The sequence below is a fragment of the Gekko japonicus genome, unplaced genomic scaffold (genome assembly GCF_001447785.1).
Source record: "Gekko japonicus isolate JY-2015 unplaced genomic scaffold, Gekko_japonicus_V1.1 scaffold1528, whole genome shotgun sequence".
In the NCBI taxonomy this organism is placed as follows: domain Eukaryota; kingdom Metazoa; phylum Chordata; class Lepidosauria; order Squamata; family Gekkonidae; genus Gekko; species Gekko japonicus.
Window position 1 is genome coordinate 238,636 of NW_015173179.1, and position 22,660 is coordinate 261,295.

The 22,660-nt window shown below is 44.8% G+C and overlaps 1 protein-coding gene across 1 annotated transcript in view; it reads left to right on the forward strand.

Annotated features, from left to right (window-relative positions):
* Positions 1 to 22,660, forward strand: part of MMRN1 (multimerin 1) — a 114,212-nt gene that overhangs the window by 75,572 nt on the left and 15,980 nt on the right. Inside the window, exon 5 of the mRNA XM_015422577.1 lies at positions 10,735 to 12,723. Coding sequence (XP_015278063.1) covers positions 10,735 to 12,723 — 1,989 coding nt within the window. The remainder of the gene's footprint in view (positions 1 to 10,734; positions 12,724 to 22,660) is intronic.

Below are 22,660 nucleotides of genomic sequence, written 5' to 3' on the forward strand. Positions count from 1 at the left end.
CTCTTTTATTAGCTTTTCATTATAAGGCTAGGGACTAGACAGGGCCTGACCCTTCCAGAAGTGGAGACGGTGTGCATTTGTGAGTTGAGATGGGGTACTGAAAAAGCATTTTTCCCCTGTCGTCCTTTCCCTTCCCGCTGCCTCTCGCACTAAAGCTGCTGCATAAGGCCTTAGGAAGAACTTTGTGCTCTCTGGGGTGTATGACTGTGTTTTTCTGTACTGTTCTGACAGCTCTGCGAAGACCACTTTCATCAAAACAAAATTGATACCCAGTCGCAACATTCTTTTCCACCTAGCTCTCTTGTCCCCAAACGGAAGGTTATTCCCATTCCTCCGCAGTCTTCTTTCCCCCGCATCTCTTTCAGTCAGCTCAAGAATAATTTTTTTATACTATTCTTTTCCTCATCTGTTAAGGTCTTACAAAGTTGTATGGCAGAAGCAAATGAAAAGGAAGGGGGGTGGAGCTGCAGCAGTGAGGAAAATGTTATGATTAGTAAATACTAATGAAATGTTCACCGAATGTTGGGAACATTTGCGAAAATGTAACTGTACATATGAGTCGCTGCTGAGCGGGTGAGCAAGTGCGACAGAAGAAGAGGAGGAGAACGAGATTGGATTTATACCCCGCCCTTCACTCAGAGTGGTTTACAATCTCCTTTCCCTTCCCCTCCTCACAACAGATACCCTGTGAGGTAGGTGGGGCTGAGAGAGCTCTTTCGAGAACTGCTCGTGAGAGAACAGCTCTGAAAGAACTTGTAACTGACCCAAGGCCACACCAGCGGCTGCATATGGAGGAGTGGGGAATCAAACCCAGTTCTCCCAGGTTAGAGTCCTGCTCCTAATCACTACACCAAACTGGCTCTTAAGCTTCCTTTTCATGTGTGCTAGCTTTCTTCCCCTTGTTGTGTCCGACTCTCAATCCATCAAGACAGAGCCTCACCTCTCCTGCTCCTCTGAGTCCTGCATTATCTGTCGCGTTGTGTTTCCGGAGCTCAGCTATAGCATTCTTTATCACCTCTTTATGTCCATATACCATTGTGGCTGTTTGCTCCCAAGCCACTTAAGCAAGGCAGTCTTTGGCCATTTTTAGGTATGTTGATTGCTGGGCATGCAAACAGGTCTGACGTCGGTGATGATTTGAGCAATGGCTGATGAATCAATGAAGAGATAAAACTGAGTTGTATCAGGCCATTGATCCATTTCATCCTCTTACTCTGATGAGCAACGGCCCTTCTCAGCCTTTTCTAGCCTTGCAATCCAAAAGCCTTTTAACTGGAAATGCCAGAGACTGAGCTTCAGGTCTCCTTCATGCAAAATGCATGCTACACCACCACAAACCAATAGCTCTTCCCCGATAATTTCTGCCATTGTCACATAAGCACTGATACTTCCATAAACTCATTATTTTATTAATTGATTCCCCCCCCTCTTCGTGTGTGAGTGTTATGTTCCTTTAAAGTTTCTTTTCTATTTCTGTTTTTACATATTTTAAATCTGCTCTGAATACTTCTTAAATAAAGTTGATTCGTAATGGGCCATGTGCTTTGGCAGCACCCATGCTAGAACTGGAATGGTATGTAGAAGATTAGCCTGGAGTTGATTTGCCATAGGTTAAAACAAATGATCCTGAACTGCAATGCTTAATATATGATCATGTCACTTAGCATACAATCACGTAAGCTCTGGTAACTTCCATTGATTTCAGCGGGAATGATTTACGCATCTAACTTTCCCCACTGAAATCAATGAAAATTATTAACTGTGAAGTCTGGCTGGAATGTCAGAAACAGACAGATGATGCAGGTCGTCATGCTGGTCCCGAGCAAAATCCCAAAACCAAAGGCATGTAATACCTTTTGTTAAGACCAAAATAACACCAACAAAAATAGCAGGCCAACTTCTGAGTTCTTCAGAACTTTTTATCAGGAAATGAGGGGGGGGCAGAATTCAGGCCATGATCTTAAGGGCCTCTTGACTGCATCCTGTACAGAACACCAATTGGCTTTTTCTCCACCCTTTTTTAGAAACATCCAGGCCAATTAACAGCTCTGGTAAGATCAAAAGCTTGTACACTTATGGTGTTATTTTGATTGGAAGAAGAAGAAGTTGGATTTATACCCCGCCCTTCACTTGGAGTCTCAGAGTGGCTTAAAAACTCCTTTCCCTCCCCCTCCCCACAACAGAGACCCTGTGAGATAGGTGGGGCTGAGAGAGCTCTGGCAGAAAGTGCTCTTTCAAGAACACCTCTGACACAACTATGGCTTGCCCAAGGTCACATCAGCAGCTGCAAGTGGAGGAGTGGGGAATCAAACCTGGTTCTCCCAGATTAGAGCCCGCACGCTTAACCACCATTATGTGACTTGTGTTTTTTTCTGGAGTATGTCTTGAGAGTGTATCTTATTTAATTTACATCTTTCCCTCTAAGTGTGTTCGCTCTCACCCATCTGCTCTCTATTTTTGTTTCCAGATTGTGTCTCCCTCCCTCCAAATCACATTACTTATTGGACTTACTAATTGCTACATCACAGCTCTAACAGATTTTCAAGCTGGCCTGTCATGTGCAACCCGTCTCTTCTTTTGTTTCAGGAATTTCCACCTTCCTCTTTCCTGTCCATATTAGATTTGTGCCATCCATCCTCCCTCTGGATCTGTCCTGCCTTTTGCATTTCTTTGTGCCGCCTCCCACTGTACTTTCAGAGATGACCTTTTTGTTGCCTAATAGGACCTCTGAACTGTCCTCATCCCTCTTCTTTCCCCCACTCCTGCCCATTAAAAGACAAATACCGAAAAGGCAAGGGAGGGGGAGATGCCTTCTGGGGAAGAGAATGAATGTCCAGCTGTGACAAGCCTCCATTAAACTCAATGAAGATACATAGCTGGCAGAATGGACTGCTGGGGTTGTTAATGGCTGCGAGGGTCACAGAAGCTGGACCCAAGTCTCTCTTTTCTTGGAAGAGAAGTGGTGCTCCTGGTAGCTTAGAAATATATTCAATACTTGATTTCCTTTTCTGTGGAAATCAAGAGAAAGGTGGGAACCATTTTGAGTTTTCTCTGATTCGTTTATTGTTTCATAGGTTAAGCAATTCATGAACACCTCCATGATCAATAGTTCAGGGCAAGGGTTTATGGACAAGGCTGGGACAAAGCTCATTGCGTGATCCTAAGCCAGTGATTAACTCTCAGCTTTACCTGCCTCATGTGGAAAAAGAGAGAGAGAAAAATCAGCTTGGGGAGTGAGCTTTAAAGAAGGAGGTGAGGACTGAAAGGGAATCGTTTACTGATTAGCTTGCCTGTGATTGGTCAGACTGGTAAGTGCTGTGGCTGATTGGTGGAAGTTTGAAAATTCTCAGGCTGGAACACATCTGTTACAGTCAGTCAGTGGCAGTTAAAGTCAGTCAATGGCAGTTGGGAAAAGACAGGGTTGAAGAGAAGACTTATTTATTTATTTACTTCATTTATACCCCACCTTTCTCCCAATGGGGACTCAAGGTGGCTTACATCGTACTCCTCATCATTTTATCCTCACAATAAGCCTATAAGGTAGGTTAGGCGAAGAGGGTATGACTGACCCAGGGTCACCCAGCAAGCATCCATGGCAGAGTAGGGATTTGAAACTAGTTTCCCCAACTCCTAGTCGCACACTCCAACCAGTTTGATGTAGTGGTTAAGAGCGGCAGGACTCTAATCTGGATAACTGGGTTTGCTTCCCTACTCCTCTTCCACATGAAACCTGCTGGGTGACCTTGGGCCAGTCACAGTTCTCTCAGAGCTCTCACAGCCCCACCTGCCTCACAAAGTGCCTGTTGTGGGGAGAGGAAGAGAAGGTGATTGTAAGCCACTCTGAGACTCCTTCGGGTAATGAAGAGCGGGGTATAAAACCAACTTTTTGTCTTCTTCTTACCACTACACTAAGGGAGAATTCTGATAAGAAAATAAATCCTGAGGAAGCTATGTGCTAGGATAGAAATGTGAAAGAATCAGAGAGGTTACTTTATATAAACAAGGTATATAAAGGGACAGTAGTTAGAATTAGTCTTGCGTTTTTGTTACATTATTTTTTCTTGGCTTAGTATACGTTCAGTTGAAATGTGTTCTATTATTTAAATCTTAAGAAATCCATGTCTTTAATCAATCCCTACATCTAACAATGGATTATATTAATTACTATACTATATTAATATATCCTGTTCTATACTGAAGGGAACCTCCTAGGGTTATTCTGAGGATAATACAGCGGGAAGAAACCATGTCTACCACTTGGAGGTCTTTGGAGGAAAGGTGGGGTAAAGTAAATGGTCTTCATGGCATGTGATGAAATGGCCTCTTTCCCATAATCTCAATACTTGTGCATCTCACGTGATTTGAAAACTCTGAAACAATAGAGACAGACAACCTATTCCTGTATGCCCATTCACATTAAAGAGAGAGAACATGGACGGTTACTGTTTCTCCTCCTCCTCCAGAAAACAGCACATGGGTGAAGGGAGCCAGACACTTCTCACTGTCCCCCACTACTGGAGCTGGGTTGGGAGGACAATGCTTCAAACAATGCACCCCAGCAAGATCAGGAGGGCAGAAGGGTTTAGCTAATCTCACTGGTACATTCCATGTCCTATAGATCTCTCACCCCCACCTTGGGTTGCTAACCTCCAGGTGGGACCTGGAATTACAATTTATCTCCAGACTACAGAGATTACTTCCCCTGGAGAAAATGGTTGCCTTGGGGGATGGACTCCATGGCATTTATACCCCACTGAACTCCCTGCCCTCACCAAACCCTGCATTCTCTAGACTCCACCCCCAATTGCTAGGAATTTCCCAAACCCAGAGTTGGCAACCCTCCTTATTTATCACATGAATGGGTGGATACATGAATAAACCATTAATGCAGTTAGGTAATATTAGAGTTACTTTGAAAAGAGAGAGAGAAAAATCAGCTTGGGGAGTGAGCTTTAAAGAAGGAGGTGAGGACTGAAAGGGAATCGTTTACTGATTAGCTTGCCTGTGATTGGTCAGACTGGTAAGTGCTGTGGCTGATTGGTGGAAGTTTGAAAATTCTCAGGCTGGAACACATCTGTTACAGTCAGTCAGTGGCAGTTAAAGTCAGTCAATGGCAGTTGGGAAAAGAGGGTTGAAGAGAAGACTTATTTATTTATTTACTTCATTTATACCCCACCTTTCTCCCAATGGGGACTCAAGGTGGCTTACATCGTACTCCTCATCATTTTATCCTCACAATAAGCCTATAAGGTAGGTTAGGCGAAGAGGGTATGACTGACCCAGGGTCACCCAGCAAGCATCCATGGCAGAGTAGGGATTTGAAACTAGTTTCCCCAAATCTACACTCCAACCAGTTTGATGTAGTGGTTAAGAGCGGCAGGACTCTAATCTGGATAACTGGGTTTGCTTCCCTACTCCTCTTCCACATGAAACCTGCTGGGTGACCTTGGGCCAGTCACAGTTCTCTCAGAGCTCTCACAGCCCCACCTGCCTCACAAAGTGCTTGTTGTGGGGAGAGGAAGAGAAGGTGATTGTAAGCCACTCTGAGACTCCTTCGGGTAATGAAGAGCGGGGTAGAAAACCAACTTTTTGTCTTCTTCTTACCACTACACCAATGTTCCCTCTAAGCTGTGGAGTCATGTGAGCAAAAATTTTACTTTGTGAGCTACTGGCATTAAAGTTGTGAGCGAGCCATTTGACTACTGTATTAAATTGGCTTGCTCTGGAGCCTTGGCTTAGTATACGTTCAGTTGAAATGTGTTCTATTATTTAAATCTTAAGAAATCCATGTCTTTAATCAATCCCTACATCCAACAATGGATTATATTAATTACTACACTATATTAATATATCCTGTTCTATACTGAAGGGAACCTCCTAGGGTTATTCTGAGGATAATACAGCGGGAAGAAACCATGTCTACCCCTTGGAGGTCTTTGGAGGAAAGGTGGGTTAAAGTAAATGGTCTTCATGGCATGTGATGAAATGGCCTCTTTCCCATAATCTCAATACTTGTGCATCTCACGTGATTTGAAAACTCTGAAACAATAGAGACAGACAACCTATTCCTGTATGCCCATTCACATTAAAGAGAGAGAACATCGCCTGTTACTGTTTCTCCTCCTCCTCCAGAAAACAGCACATGGGTGAAGGGAGCCAGACACTTCTCACTGTCCCCCACTACTGGAGCTGGGTTGGGAGGACAATGCTTCAAACAATGCACCCCAGCAAGATCAGGAGGGCAGAAGGGTTTAGCTACTCTCACTGGTACATTCCATGTCCTATAGATCTCTCACCCCCACCTTGGGTTGCTAACCTCCAGGTGGGACCTGGAATTACAATTTATCTCCAGACTACAGAGATTACTTCCCCTGGAGAAAATGGTTGCCTTGGGGGATGGACTCCATGGCATTTATACCCCACTGAAGTCCCTCCCCTTTACTCTGAGCAGGAGGCTCTTTAGGTCCTCTTCACTTTCTGCCATTAGAGTGGTATCGTCTGCATATCTGAGGTTGTTGATATTTTCCCCAGCAATCTTAATTCCGGCTTGTGATTCATCCAGGCCAGCATTTTGCATGATGTACTCTGCATATATATTAAATAAGCAAGGTGACAATATACATCCTTGTCGTACTCCTTTTCCTATGCTAAACCAGTCAGTTGTTCCATATCCGGTTCTAACTGTTGCTTCTTGGCCCTTATACAGGTTTCTCAAGAGACATGTGAGGTGGTCTGGTACTCCCATCTCTTTAAGGACCTGCCATAGTTTGTTGTGATCCACACAGTCAGAAGCTTTTGCATAGTCAATGAAGCAGAAGTAGATGTTTTTCTGGTACTCTCTTGCTTTCTCCATAATCCAGCGAATGTTGGCAATTTGATCTCTAGTTCCTCTACCTCTTCGAAACCCAGCTTGTACTTCTGGCAGTTCTCTATCCACGTACTGTTGAAGCCTAGCTTGTAGGATCTTGAGCATGACCTTGCTAGCGTGTGATATGAGTTACCATATGGTTACCATAAAGTTTCTGGTGCTTCCTAGAGATGACTGACTCACTTCTAGGTTTCCCCCTGAAGTGACTCACAACATTCAACTGATGAACTTTTTTTTGTTTATTCTTCTTCATCTGCTGGTCAGAGCAACAGTGAGAAATAAGAACTGGGGGAACAGGAAACCCCCCTGTCCCCCCAGAGGGCTTGGCAGCCCTACCATCATATCTGGATGGACCTTGTCAAGTAGTTCCTCTTTTTAATCTCAACCCAGTAAAAAATTCTACAAGTTGCCTTAGACAAAAGCCAGAATTTGCTGAACCTTCAGCCCTCCTACCTATTATCAGGCAATAGCAAATCTCTTCTGGGGAAAACCAAGAAGTGAGTCAGCAACCTACACAGCTGCTGTAAAGTTTGCTGAGATAATGTAAGTGAAGCACTTTGAGTGTTGTAAAACTTGCATTTCAGACATTTTGTGAAAAGTTTCCAGCTTTCCTTTGCACTCTTTGTTGCTCCTGTCAGCTAAAATATAAGCAGTATTGAGGGTTAATGTTTTGAAGATAAAGGGCTTTTGGTAGATGATGTTATAACAGTGCCTATTAAGCATTGCGTTCTTTGTCAGAGGGACACAGCAGGGCAAGTAGACAAGTACAAAATTATGTTGTTCTACCCATGTTTTCCTAGGCTTTGTGTCTTGTACAGCCCCTCAGACATGTAATCTGCTGAGAAGACTTGTTTGAGGTGGATTTTACTCTATTAAACAATTAGGGACTGTTTAAGTTTCTTTAGCCAATTAGTACTCATTTAGGATTTGGCAAAGGATGAGGGAATTCTCTAACTGACTCCCACAGGATGAGTCTTTGTTCAGATACCATGTGGCTACATGCAGTTTCTGTCAAATCCTTACTTACATCCCAACTGGTAAAACCTTCTCTTTCTCCTCCTTTCATTCATTCTCTTAGGTCAGGTGAAAGTTTGAGCTTTTATTACATTGTTATACCAATAATTAGGTTGGGTTGAATCTTGACAGGATCAGTTTATTGTAGTCTGTTGATGCATGGATAGAAAGTACCAATATACACATTATTTTATAGTATTTGATGCTCAATAAAACATTATAAAACTTCAGTTCATTTATATTGCCACCTTAATCTATAATCATAAAGATTAAAGATGTAATTGAAGAGCTTAAGTTCAGATGCCTTGTATAAGAAAAGAAAATTAGTCTACATTATACTTGTTCATTACATATCCTAATTTTCTGCTATGCCATGGATTCTCAGACATGGGTAGATTAAAAATTGAAACAAACAAAAGTCTGAACAATAAGCAAACCACTGCTAGTTAGGATTTAGCTGTCTGGCACCATATGGTTATGATTTCCATTCAAAGTGTACAAGACAGCCACAGTTATGCTACCATTTTCTGGCTGAACTTTCAGTCAAAACCTGGTCAAGTAATGGGGCCAGTGCTTTTGTGGGTGTGGATGTGACTGCGCACCATTAAAAAAGTCCCGAACCGTGCAAACCTAATTCTGTTTAGGGTTCAAATCTAATAGAGAGAGATTCTGAGAAGGCTCTGCTTTGAGAATTTGGGTCATCACAATTTCCACCTTCCAAATTGCCATCATGATTTTGCAGTACTTCAAAATGGATGTGGTTGACTGATAAAGGGGTAACATTGTTCGCATCACTGCCGCTTCATAGTCCTTTCATTGTGAAAAGCCAGAAAGTACATTATATATGATTTTATGTTATCCCTTTCCTCGCAACCCTTCAGTCTGTCAGCCCATCAATAAGGTGTGCTGTTCTTAGGCAGACTCTAGAAGTATTGTGGAAACATGTTGTAGCAAAAGCAGCAAGTCCTTGATGACTAATAAATTTATGATGTCATGAGTCGACCTTGGGTAGCCTGGAATGCCCTTCATCTGGGTCATCTCACAAGGTGGATTCAAGCCTATAGACGTTTAGGCCACAATAAAAAGATCATTAATCTTTAAGCCCACATGGACCTGTTATTTTCCCCCCTTTTTAAAAAAACACTAAACACTCATTTGCTTCCACCATGAACATGCGAACCAAGCTAACTCTGATAAAATATGTGCTTTCTTAAGCTGCCAGATAACAAATCCCATATTGTTTTTTTTAATGACTGAGAAAAGCCCACATGGACCTGTTATTTTCCCCCTTTAACAAAAAAACAAACTCATTTGCTTCCACCATGAACATGCGAACCAGGCTAACTCTGATAAAATATGTGCTTTCTTAAGCTGCCAGATAACAAATCCCATATTGTTTTTTTTAATGACTGAGAATTAAAATGTTTTCAGTATTTCTCCTGTCTCATGACAATCCAGGCTTTTCCCCAGTAAGCTATTGTGTGTCTGATAGAGTGGAAAGGTCTTTTAAACATTTGGTCTCAGATGCTAGAAACCTTGGTTACATATTCCACTTAGTGATGGTTGTCTATAATTGCAGCGAGTAGCACATTATGGCTCCTCCCACAGGACAACAAAACTGATTAAAAGAATAAGAGCAAATAGCAAAAGCACTATTGAAACTCAGAAACTGCTGAGAGTCAGCAAAGGAAATCATCCATAGTGAAAGAGATGGAGAGGACATGATTACAAAATCTATTCCCCTTCTGCCACCAAACAGAGCCAGAAGTATGAGCTCTAAAAGGAAAGGCAAAAAGAATAGGTTTGCTTAGATACTGGTATGATGGCCCCATCCACTTCCCTCCCTCAGAGGCAAGATATTCTCTCCGTTTTTCTTTCCCTTTACTGACTGAGCTGCCCTAGTAATGTGTTTTTTTTCTTTGCTGAAGAACTCTTGCTGTCCCCAAAATCACAGTAGGAACCTGAGGGAAGGATCATGAGCCCGCTTTAAATGGCACTCAAGGCATTTTGAAATTAAAAAATAACAAAATGTTTTATTTAACATAGAGAAGAAAGGTCAGGTGAAATAAGGAATTCAAATTTCTGAGGTAAAATCAGTACATGCACGGACTTTAGTTCTTATGTTTCAGGCCAATGAGAGTTTCTTGAGCTTTTCACAGTGACTTAAATCTTTATGTTGAAAGGCTTTTGTTTCAGTGTTTTCCCCAAACACTCCAGTACACTTTCTTAGAGTATTCTCTAAGTCTTTTGGTTTCCTGAAGGCTGGTACACTCTTTCCAGTATTTTCCAGTACCCAAACCCCTTCTCTCGAAACACCAGTACTCATCTTGAGTTTTTAACTGACTCTTAAGGTTTCTACATGTAGGTTCTAACCACACCAGACCAGAGATCGCTGCACTCTTCAAAGCTAACTCCCTGTTTGAATGGGTAGAGAAATTCTCCTCTCACTATCTATCCCCTTTCCTTGGCTCGAATGGGAGTCTCCATCTAACTACCCACTCATCCTTACCAACTTTCCTCCAGTTCTCCTGTCTGTGTTAAACTGCTCTCAGTCATGACTGAAATCCAAAACTGCTAGTACTCAGCTCTTCTCAGCTAGGGCTGAAATCAAACTGAATCCTTCTCCAGCATCCAGTTCAGAAGTCTTTTGCTGGTCAGGTAATGCTAACCAATCAGATCTTGGAACAGCCTGTCACTCAAGGCTCTCCTGCTCTGTGAAGAATTAACCATTTGCAGTCCTTTATCTGTTTACACAGCACATATAAGCTTTTAAAAATGCAGTCTGTCACAACTGGATTTTCTTTTAAGCCTTGCTGTATTTTGATGAGATGTGTGTGTCTTTCTGCCCACAGGTCTCAAGTCCAAAAGCATTACTGAGCTAGTGAAAGAGATTGTAAAAGAGCAGATCAAAGTCTCCCAAAATGACATGCAAGAGACCCTAGTCCAGATTTTCAAGATGATATCTGATCTATCTGAAAATCTCGAGAGTACCAAAGAAATGGTCAAAAGTTTGAATGCATCTCAACATAAACTTGCTTTGGAAATAGAAAACAGACCTGTAAAGACAGAAATCCTAGAGATAAAGACCCAGATCCTGCACATTGAGGAGGAGATAAGCATTACATGTGATCAGCCAATCAAAGATTTGCAGGAAAAGCAGAAGGCTATGGGAATTGCCTTGGAGCATCAAAGTTCAAAGAGTGACATTTACTATGAATCCCTGAACAAGACTCTGAGCCAGATGAAAGAGGTTCATGAGCAGCTGTTATCAGCTGAAAGGATCTCAGATCAAAACATCCCTACAGCAACAGAAAGTAAATCGGTGAGCGATAACATTACAGATTACATGATTGGTCTGCATGAGAAAGTGAAAACACAGAGTCTGATGGTTCTGCAGCTGTATGATGACCTCAGAGTCCAAGACAGCAAGATCAACAACCTCACTCTAGCACTGGAGATCCAGAAAGACTCCTTACCAGGAGCATTAGATGATGTATTGTTTGAGTGCCGGAAGGAACTCCAAAAACAACTGAAGGGAGCAGAAGACAACATGCTTACTTTAAACAGAACAATGGTGAACCTCATGTTTCCTTTAGATGATAAGATGGACAAAATGAAGGAGCAGATTAATGACCTCTGTTATGATATGGAGATCCTCCAGCCTTTGATTGAGCAAGGAGTGCCTTTTAGCCTTACGTCAGATGATGAGCAGCAGATCGAAAGGGAAGCTACGAACAGGAAGCTGGAAAATATAACCAGTGTTATGACGGCTTTGAGCTCTACCATCAAAGAACTCGCCAAAAGCCAAAAGGAGCTTAAAAATGAAGCTCAAGCTCATGAGGAAGAATCTGAGAGACGAATTACTGAATGTTTTGTTTTAATGGAAGATGGCTTAAACAAGACCATGATGGTGATCAACAGCGCCATTGATTCAATTCAGGATAACTATGTAATGAAGGAAACACTGGATACCTTGAGAAATGAAACAGAAAACTGCTGTCGTGGAGCAGAGAACATGGAAAGCATATTGACATGGATACCTCAGTTTCAACAGATGAACGAATCCCTTCAGATACTAGTCAATGAGAATCAGAAACATGGCTTTGTTACCAGGACCAGGCCTTTTTCAAATCCTTCATCGGGTGAACAGAGCAGAGTAAGGATCCCTGACCTTGGCCAAGTTCATCAAGTCTGGAACACAACAACATTGTCAAATACACAAGAACATCACCGGGACACTGGTCACCAGGATGAGACGCGCTTGCAGCCAGCACAGGAGCACGAAGATTATGAAGTTCGCTTGCAGACCGTGGAAACAAAAATAGCCAAGTTTTTAGCAAACAGCTGTGTCTCTGTACGAAATGTCAAAGCTGCTATAGCAGAAAAGGACAAAGAGGTCTTGGGTCAGTTTCAGGCCCTGAATTCCAGAATAAGAGCACTGGAAGCCAAATCCATCCGTGTGTCTGTGACCATCCCGCTCTTAAACAAGACTGCTTATGAAGCCCGCAGCTTGTGTCAAGATGTCTCTGGGAAAATTCAAGAGGTCACTGCCAGCATTCCCAGGTTAATGCAAGTTGCTCACCCAGATATTGTGCTGTTCCAGAAAGGCTTGCAAGAGTTCACTGAATCTGTGCTGGAGATAAAAACAGGAATAATCCTATCTAATCTAACCAGCTACGTAGACAAGTCCCTTGCTGATGCCGTATATAATATCACCAAACGTCTGAAGTCAGCTCCTCCTGTTGTAAAAAAGCCAGGACCTGTAAAAAAGACAACACCGAACATTACCACAAGCCAGTCTGGACGGAGTCAGAGAAACACAGATACTGCTTTAGATGCAGGTAATGGATTTTAATAATATTCCTTCTATTATTCCTTGTGTTCTAATAGGTACTATAAAGCACAAGAGAGAGAGAAATCCTTGTCTACCATTCATAATCTATTTTTTTTTTAAAGACAAAAAGGATGAAAGGGGAAAGCACTAAAATAATTAGAAGTAGTAGAAAAGGGGGCATTCAGGTGAGATGGAAGTTTTTAATCCATTGCCCAGGGAAGTTAGTCCTGGTAAGTTAGTGATGGAAAGCCACAGGAGATGGGACCAGCTTTTGCAGCAACCTGGATCTGGACTAGAACCACACTGGTTGATAGCATAAGTCTTTTGGAGCCTGGGGCCCACTTGTTGTGGCAGGTTTGAGGCCCATTAAGGAAACACATGAGAAGTGGGTACAGTGTGGCATCACTGAGCTGTGCTACACCTACCTCTGATACCTGTAGCTGAATGATTTTCATGGGGAGCTCTGGATGGAGGAGGGGTGGGGGGAGGAAAAAGGAGGTGCCCGACAGCGAGGGGAGTGAGCACATGCATGGTGGAGGAAGGGGGTGTGGCAGGGATGGGCAGGCTGCCACATGTGCGCACATCAGGGCTCCATTAAAGACCAACAAAAGTTTATTCAAGGTATGAGCTTCCATGTGCACACAGAGTCCCTCAGACACAGTGAAATGGAACTTACCAGTCCACACATATAAGGCAGAGGTTGAACAGCAAATTCGCATACAATACAATGAAATGTTTTTAATAGATGCAAACAGGAATAACAAGCTAAGATGATAAGGTCATCATTTTTTGAGTCCAGTGGCACCTTTAAGATCAACAAAAGTTCATTCATGGTGTGAATTTGTTCTCAAAAAAAATTTCTTCTGCTTTAGACCAACACGGCTGCTCACCTGCATCAACCAACATGGGGGTTAGGGTTGCCGGCCTCTTGGTGGGACCTGGTGGTTCCCCAGAATTACAGTTCATCTCCGGACTAGACAGATCAGTTCCCCCGGAGAAAATGGATGCTTTGGAGGGTGGGCTCTGTGGCATTGTTCCCCACTGAGGTCCTCGTCCTCCCCAGGCTCCATCCCCATATCTTTATGAGTTTCCCAACCTTGATCTGGGAACCCTACTCCCCCATCCCTCACTGGTGGCTAGGGGTGACCTGGCAACCATAATGGGAATTCTGATATCCTGCTTGTGAAAGGCCTAGAAGAATCTGTCTGGGTTTTTTTGTTGGAAACAGAATGCCACAGTTCAGTCTGATTAATCAGATCCATTATTGTGGTATGTTCCTACTAGATGTTTTAGAGTCCCAAAGAATGAAGCACTTGCCCTTCTACCTTATAATACATCAATGCTGATGTACTGAACCAGAACATGGCTATTTCACTTCCTCCATTTTCTGAGCTCTGGAAACCAAGTGCACTTTCAAACTACATTAAGGCGGCAATGGGCATAAGCTCCATTGAATATCATGGGTAAACATTCTGAGTAAACATTCTGAAGCAGACAGCTGCTTCTTCAGGACACTAATCTATACTAAGGGTTGCTAGACTTCCCCCAGTGGAGGTGGGGACCCCCTGCCACCGGGCCCTGTCCACCACCACTGTTCAGCTGGCCCGTGGGAGAACTCACCAGGAGAAAGAGGAAGGCCCAAGCAACTTGGCCAGTGATGTGACGATGTCACTTCCAGCACATATAGGAAGTGATGCCATGCTGGTGAAATCTGGGCAATGCTCTGGTATTTGGGCAAAAGCTCTATGGTATAAGCCACTTTTACCATAGAGTTTTTGCCCAAATATCTGAGTGTCTCCATGATATCACAGTGTGATGACATCACTTCTGGTGCACCTCAGAAGTGATGTAGCCACTTTGCCAGGGGCATCACCCAGGCCTCTCTCCTGCTCCTGGTAAGTCCCTACCATCCCCTGCTGGTTGTCAGGAGGGACCTGGCAACCCTGTCTCTACTGCTTTTGTCCTTGCCTAACCTCCAGATAAAACAATTTCTAATATTAAAGCCCCCACAGGACAAGTTTGTTTTCAGGGGTGGATGGTGGAGGGAGCAGATCTCAAAAAGGCCCCCAACCCTATCCTGTGTTTGCCGCAGCCCAGACCTGTCCTCCCAAAGGAGGGAGAACCTGCTTGGCTTCCCTGAGCAGGAGGTGCCCCATCAAGATGGGCAGCTGATGGAGGCCAGTCTGGGTAGGCCCGTTCCATCCCTCACCATGGTGAGGTCAGACTAGGCAGGTGTCCCTTGCAGTGGTGAGGCTGCAGTAGGTGAGAGTGAGCTGGGAGCATGCACCCCTTACCATGGCGAGCCCTCTCTTCCCATGCCTCCAGCTCATACCTGCCTCTCTCTTTGGGCTGGGGTGACCCTGGCAGGGGGTGTTCCTGCGGTTGGAGTGGCCCCAGTGGGGAGCAGTGTCCAGCAGGCCAGTAGCCACAGTGGGGCATTTAGGGGCAGTGCCGCCTCACTCATAGCCCATGCCCCACAACTCCCGCTGTGGGAGTTGTGCCGGCAGGTAAGGAAAGACCCTTCCCTTCTTCACCTGCCTAACAACAGCATCTCTCTCTCTCTGTGTATCCCCCCTGCCCCAATTTCCCAATGCCCTACCACCCAAAATGTTCTGCCTATGATCACCTAGTAAGTTTGTGTCCAGGCCATCAGCCTACTGTAGGGTTCCCAAGTCCAAAATACTCACCGGCAGGGGAGGCTTTGCCGGCTCCGGGAGCCGTCCCCTGATGTGTGCGTGCGCACGCAAAGCGTGCACACGCCGCTAGCACATCACAGGAAGTGACGTGCAACGTCGACCACGTTGAGGGCATGGCCACGATCGTGGGACGGAAAACCATAGAGTTTTCCCTCCTCGATCCGGGCCACACCCCCAACGTGGTCGATGTGCATGTCACTTCCTGTGATGCTGCGCTTCAGGGGGTGGAGTTCCCCCCCAGGGCCCGATTCAGTGCCAGCGGAAATCAGGCCTCCAAAGCAGGGGTTTACCCGCCACCCGCCCCCACTTGGCAGCCCTAGCCTACTGGAACTCTTCCCAGTGGCCTCAATGACCAATCCGTCCCTGGTTCTTTCCTTGTTCTGCATTTTGGTATATGCGTACTCTCATCATCAAATCAGCAGTGGAAGCCTGGTCACTGTATAAATGACTGCACAATATTGTAGCTTGCTGTTGGGTGCGACAGAATCAGGAGCCATGATGACTGAGAGGAACCTCTGTGTACAGCAGCAGTAAATCTCTGGACTCCGAATTTAAGAGGCAACATGTGAGGAAGGCCTTGCCATCTCTCTGTGCCCTTTATATTGGCCCTCCAGAGCAACTGGCTGGCCACTGTGTAAAGCAAGATACTGGGCTGGTTTGCTGTAGCAAGGCCTTTCTTGCCTTCTGAATAATCTTCAAGGGCCTTACAGTAACCTGGTCTCTATTCAGATATTGGAATTTTTTCCAGATAATAATAATGATAATGATGATGATGCCACATTTTATTTTCAATATAGCTTAGTGTGCTCCACATGTTGTAATCCTTACAATAGCCCTGTAGAGTAGACCAGTTTTATTATTGGCATGTGGTAGGTGGAGAGAGAGAGGGACTGAGGCAAACTGACCTGCCTAAGATCACCTAGTATGTTTGTGACAGAAGACTTTAACTGTATCTCAGCTCTAGCCACTATGCTAAATAGGTCCCTTTACTATTAAGGTGCCCAGTCTGGGGTGTGGGGAGGCAGGGAATTTCGTGTGTGGTTTGCTCACAACCTGCAAATCCTGTAACCCAAGACTGATCCGTCCAAACGGCACCAATTGTTATCTGGAATCAGCAACACAAGATCACACTTTAAAACAGCCTTTTGAAAGAAATAGTTCTGGCCAAATGTCATTGTTTGGGACACAATAAGGTAAATTGGTGAACAGTATGGCCATTTTCGTTCTTTCCTTTTTTTGCCCCCCCCCGGTCATCTTTTTCTTTTATTTCCATTCCTTCCACCTCGGTGCACACGCTCAAGGCAAACCTAAAGTCAAGTGCTTGCAGTTCATCTGATAATCAAGCACGCAAGAAGTTTAAAGTGGATTCAGGCTTCAATAATATTTTCCACTTTATTTCATATCTGGCTGCTTACTCATTCTGCCTTAAACCCCTGGAAGCATCTTCTGTGCGGCAGTGAAACAACACAAGTCAGCGGCGGCAGCACAGATGAAATGCTCTGGTCTTTTTGCTGGCTGTATTTCATCTTTGCCGAATGGAGGCTGACTGCATTTTGGCTGGAGCTGCTCAATCACAATTGGCAGTCTTGCAATCAACATCTAGGTGGCAAAGGAGTTTTTCAGGAGGCTGGGAGGAATGGGTAGATTGCTGCACTGCTAAGGAGCATGCTGTTCTCTTGTGCCAAGCAAAAAGAAAGCCCCCTTTCCCCTGCTAGGTTCTTGTAGAACTTGCCAGTCGCTAATGAACAGTAAGTGTTTCCTTAATGGACAGTAATGGCCTGTCATGCTAGGCCTATTTTGGAAGGAAGTTATACCAACCTGTGAGGCTGAGGGCTGAAAGGAACGGTTTGTACAGGTCTGGATCTGGGCAGAAAGAGGAAGCGAGAAAGCTCAGATTGCCAACCTCCAGGTGTGGCCTGGAGGTGTTCATGAGTTAAAACTGATTTCCAGGCCACAGAGATCAGTTCCCCCAGAGAAAATGGCCACTTTGGAGGGTGGACTTTATCGCATCACATCCCTGCTGACCTCCCTCCCCTCCGCAAACTCTGCCCTCCCCAAGCTCCACCCCCAAATATCCAGGAATTTCCCATTCTGGAGCTGGTAACCCTATTTGAAGCTGTCTTGCAACACACCAGCAGTAAGTAGGGTTGCCAAATGGTACTCACCTCCTCGGCGGGGGACTCCTGGGGACCTCCCGGTGCGCACGCACGACGTATCTACGGATGTGACGTCACACGCTGGGGCGGGGCCACAGCCATTTGAGGGGGAAACTCTATTTTTTCCCCTCAAATGGCTGTGGCCCCGCCCCCAGCGTGCGACGTCCGGGTGACGTGCACGCGGGGGTGGGGTTTCCCCCGGGGGCCGATTCTGTTGCATCAGAAATCGGGACGCCAAAGCGGGGGATTCCCCACCCCGGCGCCCCCCGGCCCCATTTGGCAACCCTAGCAGTAAGCTTGGTGAGGCTCAGAAGGGAGATGTGATTTGCAGGAGGCACTGATGCTGCTTTAGGACTAACATCGCCAGCATAGGTGCCTCTTTGCTTCTTTAACTTTTTCTAAAGAAGCACATATACATGATGCAACAGTACCTCAAGATGGTACTGCCAGATGATCAATTTGGATTCTTCAAGCCAGAGCCTCGTGTGGGTTGTTTACCTCAGAATTTGCCTCCTATTTATTTGTCTATTTGAGCACTGTCCCCAGAGGCGATAAAAGTGGCTTACACTTCAAAACCTGGGGACCCCCCCAAAAAAAATTACAACCAAAAAGCCAAAAAAACAAAAACAGACAAATCTGGGCTGGTCCTGAGCTGGCCAGCTTATTTTCACAGGTCTCAGGTTGTGGGGCTGTACCTGCAGGTTTTTTAAATGACATTTCACACAGCTGCTGTGTGGCTGCTAGAAAGGCAATTTGGGTTCAAGGAACACAGAAACAGCTTGTTAAAAATGTATTGTGTAGATCAGCCCTCAGTTCCCTTCTCTGCCACTCTTCAGGTAGGAGAGGGAAAATCCATTCTTAGTAGGGTTGCCAGCTCTGGGTTAGAAATTCCTGGAGATTTGGGGGGTGGGGGTGGAGACTAGGTAGGGTGGGGTTTTGGGGGGAATAGAATTCCATAAAGTCCACCTTCCAAAACAGGCAGGCATTCTCTCCTGGGGAACCGATCTGAGCCCTGTGAACTCAGGGAAGGGTGGTAAATTAATTGAAATTATAAATAAACAAATCTCTGTAACCTAGAGACCAGTTATAATTCCGGGAGATCTCCAGCCACCACCTGGAGACTGGCAACCTTAGCCTCTTTCTGCACACTGCCTCTCCTTGGTCTCTTAGAGCAGCACTATAAGGGTATCACACCTACAAATGCAGGAGGCCGTGGTGCCAGTCCCCAGGTGGGCCCTGGAGGTCTCCCAGAATAACAGCTGTTCTCCAGACTACAGAGATCAGTTCCTCTGGAGAAATTGACTGCTTTGGAGGGGAAATCTATGGCATTATACCCCCAAATGAGGTTCCTCCCCTCCCCAAACTGTGCCTTCCCCAAACCCCAAGTCATTTCCCAGTCCAGAGTTGCCATGGAGTCTCCCTTCCAAAGCAGCCATTTTCTCCATGAGAACTGATCTCTGTAGTTTGGAAATCAGTTTTAATTCTGGGGGGGTCTCCAGTGTCCTCCTCCTGGAGGTTTGCAACCCAGTAACACTTTTGTACAATACTAAGTCCTGCAACTACATTTCCTTCCCCCAAACAGCCAGCAATAACATTAGTATTGTACTGATTAAATCTGATGTTTGTGTATAAGAGTGGAAAAAATATACTTTAGCAAAGTATGCAAGATTTCTCATGCATGCGTGATTTTACTGTCACGTGTGTCAGGAATCTGGTCCTTCAAGGAAACTGACTCTGTGAAACTGCCCTGGAGCTTCTTATTGGTGGTAGTGGTGGGGTTTTAGGTATGATCCAGATTTTCAAGATTGAACCTCTTCCTTACAGCTTCTGAGGAGAATAGCTAAACTTCAGGATGATTTCAGGGCCCATTCCCAGCCTTTGCTCTTCATTCTAAAGCGGAGGGCCCCTGATGTGGTTCCTGTGGGTGCCATGGTGTGTGGTGACACCTTTCCTGGTGCCTGTCAAGTGATTTTAGAAAGTGGGTGGGGCCAGATGGGGCTTTTGTCCAGTACACTTTCTCATTGGCTGAGCAGGTTTTTTTTTAAAATGTTGCTTTGGGAGCAGCAGCCACCACAGCACAAGGATCTTCGCTGACTGACTGAAGGTAAGCTGTGTATATATGCAAGAAAACATTTTAAAATAGCATGTTCATTTTAAAAGCATCCTGTTATAAACAGTGCTTCTGCCTGAAATGTTGAAGAGTGACTATTAGAATCATGCATAACCTCACTCCCTGACATTCTGTGGTAGGGTGCACCTCCTGCGGTGGCCATTTTGTGGTTGCCCCCACCGCCCTATGTCAAAATTCCAAAGGCAACCATGGGCTCAAAAAGATTGGGGACCCCTATTCTAAGGTGTAGATTGTCACCATTACCCAGCATATTCTCCTAGTCCTACTTACTACTTTCTATGGAGGAATGGAAATGAGAGATGGACCCTAACATGGACAAAATAAACCTATTGGAAAGCACAATAAATCACTTGCACTGGAAACCAGTTATGAGAAATGTGATGTCTCTTTTTTAAGAGTCTGGTTGTCTTTGGTCTTCATCCCATAGTCTGACAGGCACCACCCCTGAGTTGGCAGGGTCTAACCTCCTTAGTCAGAATCTGATTCTTAGGAGACCTGGTAACCCTGCTGGGGGAAAACAGGGACCACAGAATAAGATATTAACTTTAGATCAAGATGGGTAGCCATTTTGGTCTGTCTATAGCAGCAGAAAAGACCTTTATCAGCTTTAAACATACATTCTAACACACGCTGTCCAGACACCCAGGCTTTCTATTGTTGCATTGCCATTTGGTGCCAAAGTGCCTCTTTGAGTATGCTTTGCACTTGTGTTTTAATTGCAAGAGACTGATCGTTATCCTAATTCAATTTGACTCTTCATGCTTCAACTTTGCATATTTAGTGTGATAGGACAGGAGACAGATGAAAGAGGGTTTTGTTGTTGTTTGTAATTTAGCATGGAGGAAAAGCACTGCACGCTGACACTGTCTGCCTAATAGAGAACTAAGCAGTTCCAAGAGCAGTAGGTCCATAGTGGTGCAGAAACACCAGGCCTTCCAAACATGACTTCACTATGGGTATGCTGCTCATGGACTCTTCCAGTCCTGTTAGGTGATAGACAAAAATAACTAGTTAAGTAATCTGAAAGCATCAATAGACCAAAATATTTTTCATAATTGGCTCCCAATTAAATTACTGAGACAGAAGCAACACGTACTTTACATTTATAAACTGGTCTGTGACTCAGTATTGTATTGCTTTTGGATTGACTAGTCCTGCTCTCTTTAGCCCTTTTCATATTCTCCAGGGGTAGAGTGGATGCATGAGGGGGAAAGAGGGAGTCACGGCATCAAGCTCTGTCCCCCAAACAGGATATTTGGAATATGTGGAAAGAGCCAGAAGCATATATGGACACTCTTCATGTAACTGGAAACTAAGGAAAGAGCATATATACACTTGTAGATGCATAAGTGGTCATTCTCGTGAACAAGCATAGTCAGGAACACAGCTTGCCACCATTATACACACACTCACACAAACATTCAGTCTGCTCCCAAAGGGCTTGTGTTGTGTATAAATATGACATGCAATTTAGAGAAAAATAAGATCAGTTGAAATCAAAGGGACTTCCACATTGATGGAGAAAAGACACTAGAGTTGGTGCAGTGCTTGTAGTTTACACACGCCCGCTTTAAGGCCAAACTGCACATAATACTTCACATGAGTTTAGCACAGAGATTTGAACCATACTGTAGTTTCGATTGATGGAGAAAAGACACTAGAGTTGGTTCAGTGCTTGTAGTTTACACATGCCCGGTTTAGGGCCAAACTGCACATAATACTTCACGTGAGTTTAGTACAGAGATTTGCAACCATACTGTAGTTTTGAGTCCTCGGTGGCAACTCCTGTATAAAAGTGCAGTAGAGTCCCAGTTCAGACTGAACCCATGGTGTGGAGGGAAGGAGGGACTCCTGCCTTCCACCCTGTACCCTTTGTGTACCCTCCCTGGTGCTGGAACTCACTAAGATTGAAATGAAGTCTAGTGTCCTGATGTGGATCAATAGCATCATTGCACTGATGTGCCAGCAGTAGGGATGGGCATGAACCAGCTCACGAACATCAGTTTGTGAAGAATTTTGGCCTGTTCCTGGTTCATGAACCAAAATTCATGAACTGAAGAGCCGCCATGAACTTCCACATATTTTAAGGCAGTTTGTGGCGGTTTGTGAAGAGCAGAAAGCAGGGGTTTAAATGGCTCTGAGATATTTAAATCCTTGCTTTCTGCTTCCTGCCACTCAGCTGTTTTTCTCCAGGAGCAGAAAGCAGGGATTTAAATGGCTTGGATCCATTTAAACCCCTGCTTTCTGCTCCCCTCCCCTCCAAAAGCAGCGGGGAGCAGAAAGCAGGGGTCACAAACGTCAATGAACTGATTCGGTTTGCAAACGAAGCTCCTGGTTTGTATCAGTTCGTGGTTCAGTTCGTAGTTCAGCCACAAATCGTGAGCTGAAACGAACCACAAAAATGCGGTTCTTCCCTATCCCTAGCCAGGAAATTAAATCTTGTCAGCCCAACATGCTGCTATTGCTGCTGTCAGTATCCCCTTGGAAGAGAGGAAGGCTGGCTTATTCCCTGCCTCATAAGCTAACTGCCCATTAGGGTTGCCAACTCTGGTTGAGAAATTCTTGGAGATGAGGGTGGGGCCAGTGGAGGGCAGGGTTTGGGGAGGAACCTCAGCAGGGTATAATGCCATAGACTTTAAGCTCCAAATCAGTCATTTTCTCCAGGGACACTGATCTTTGTCACCTGGAGATCAGTTGTAATTCTGGGAGACCTCCAGACCACCACCACCCACCTAAAGGTTGGTGACCATACCCCTCCAGGTGGGACCTGGAGCCCTCCAGGAATTACAAGGGATCTTCACCCTACAGTTTCTGCAGTGGAAATGGCAGCTTCAGGTGGTGGAATCTATTGTGGCATCCCTTCCCTGCTGAGCTCCTTCCCCAAACCCCTCTCCCCTGCCACTGCCCCCAAATCTCCAGGAATTTTCCAGGGCACAATTGGCAACCCTCCTTCCTCATCAA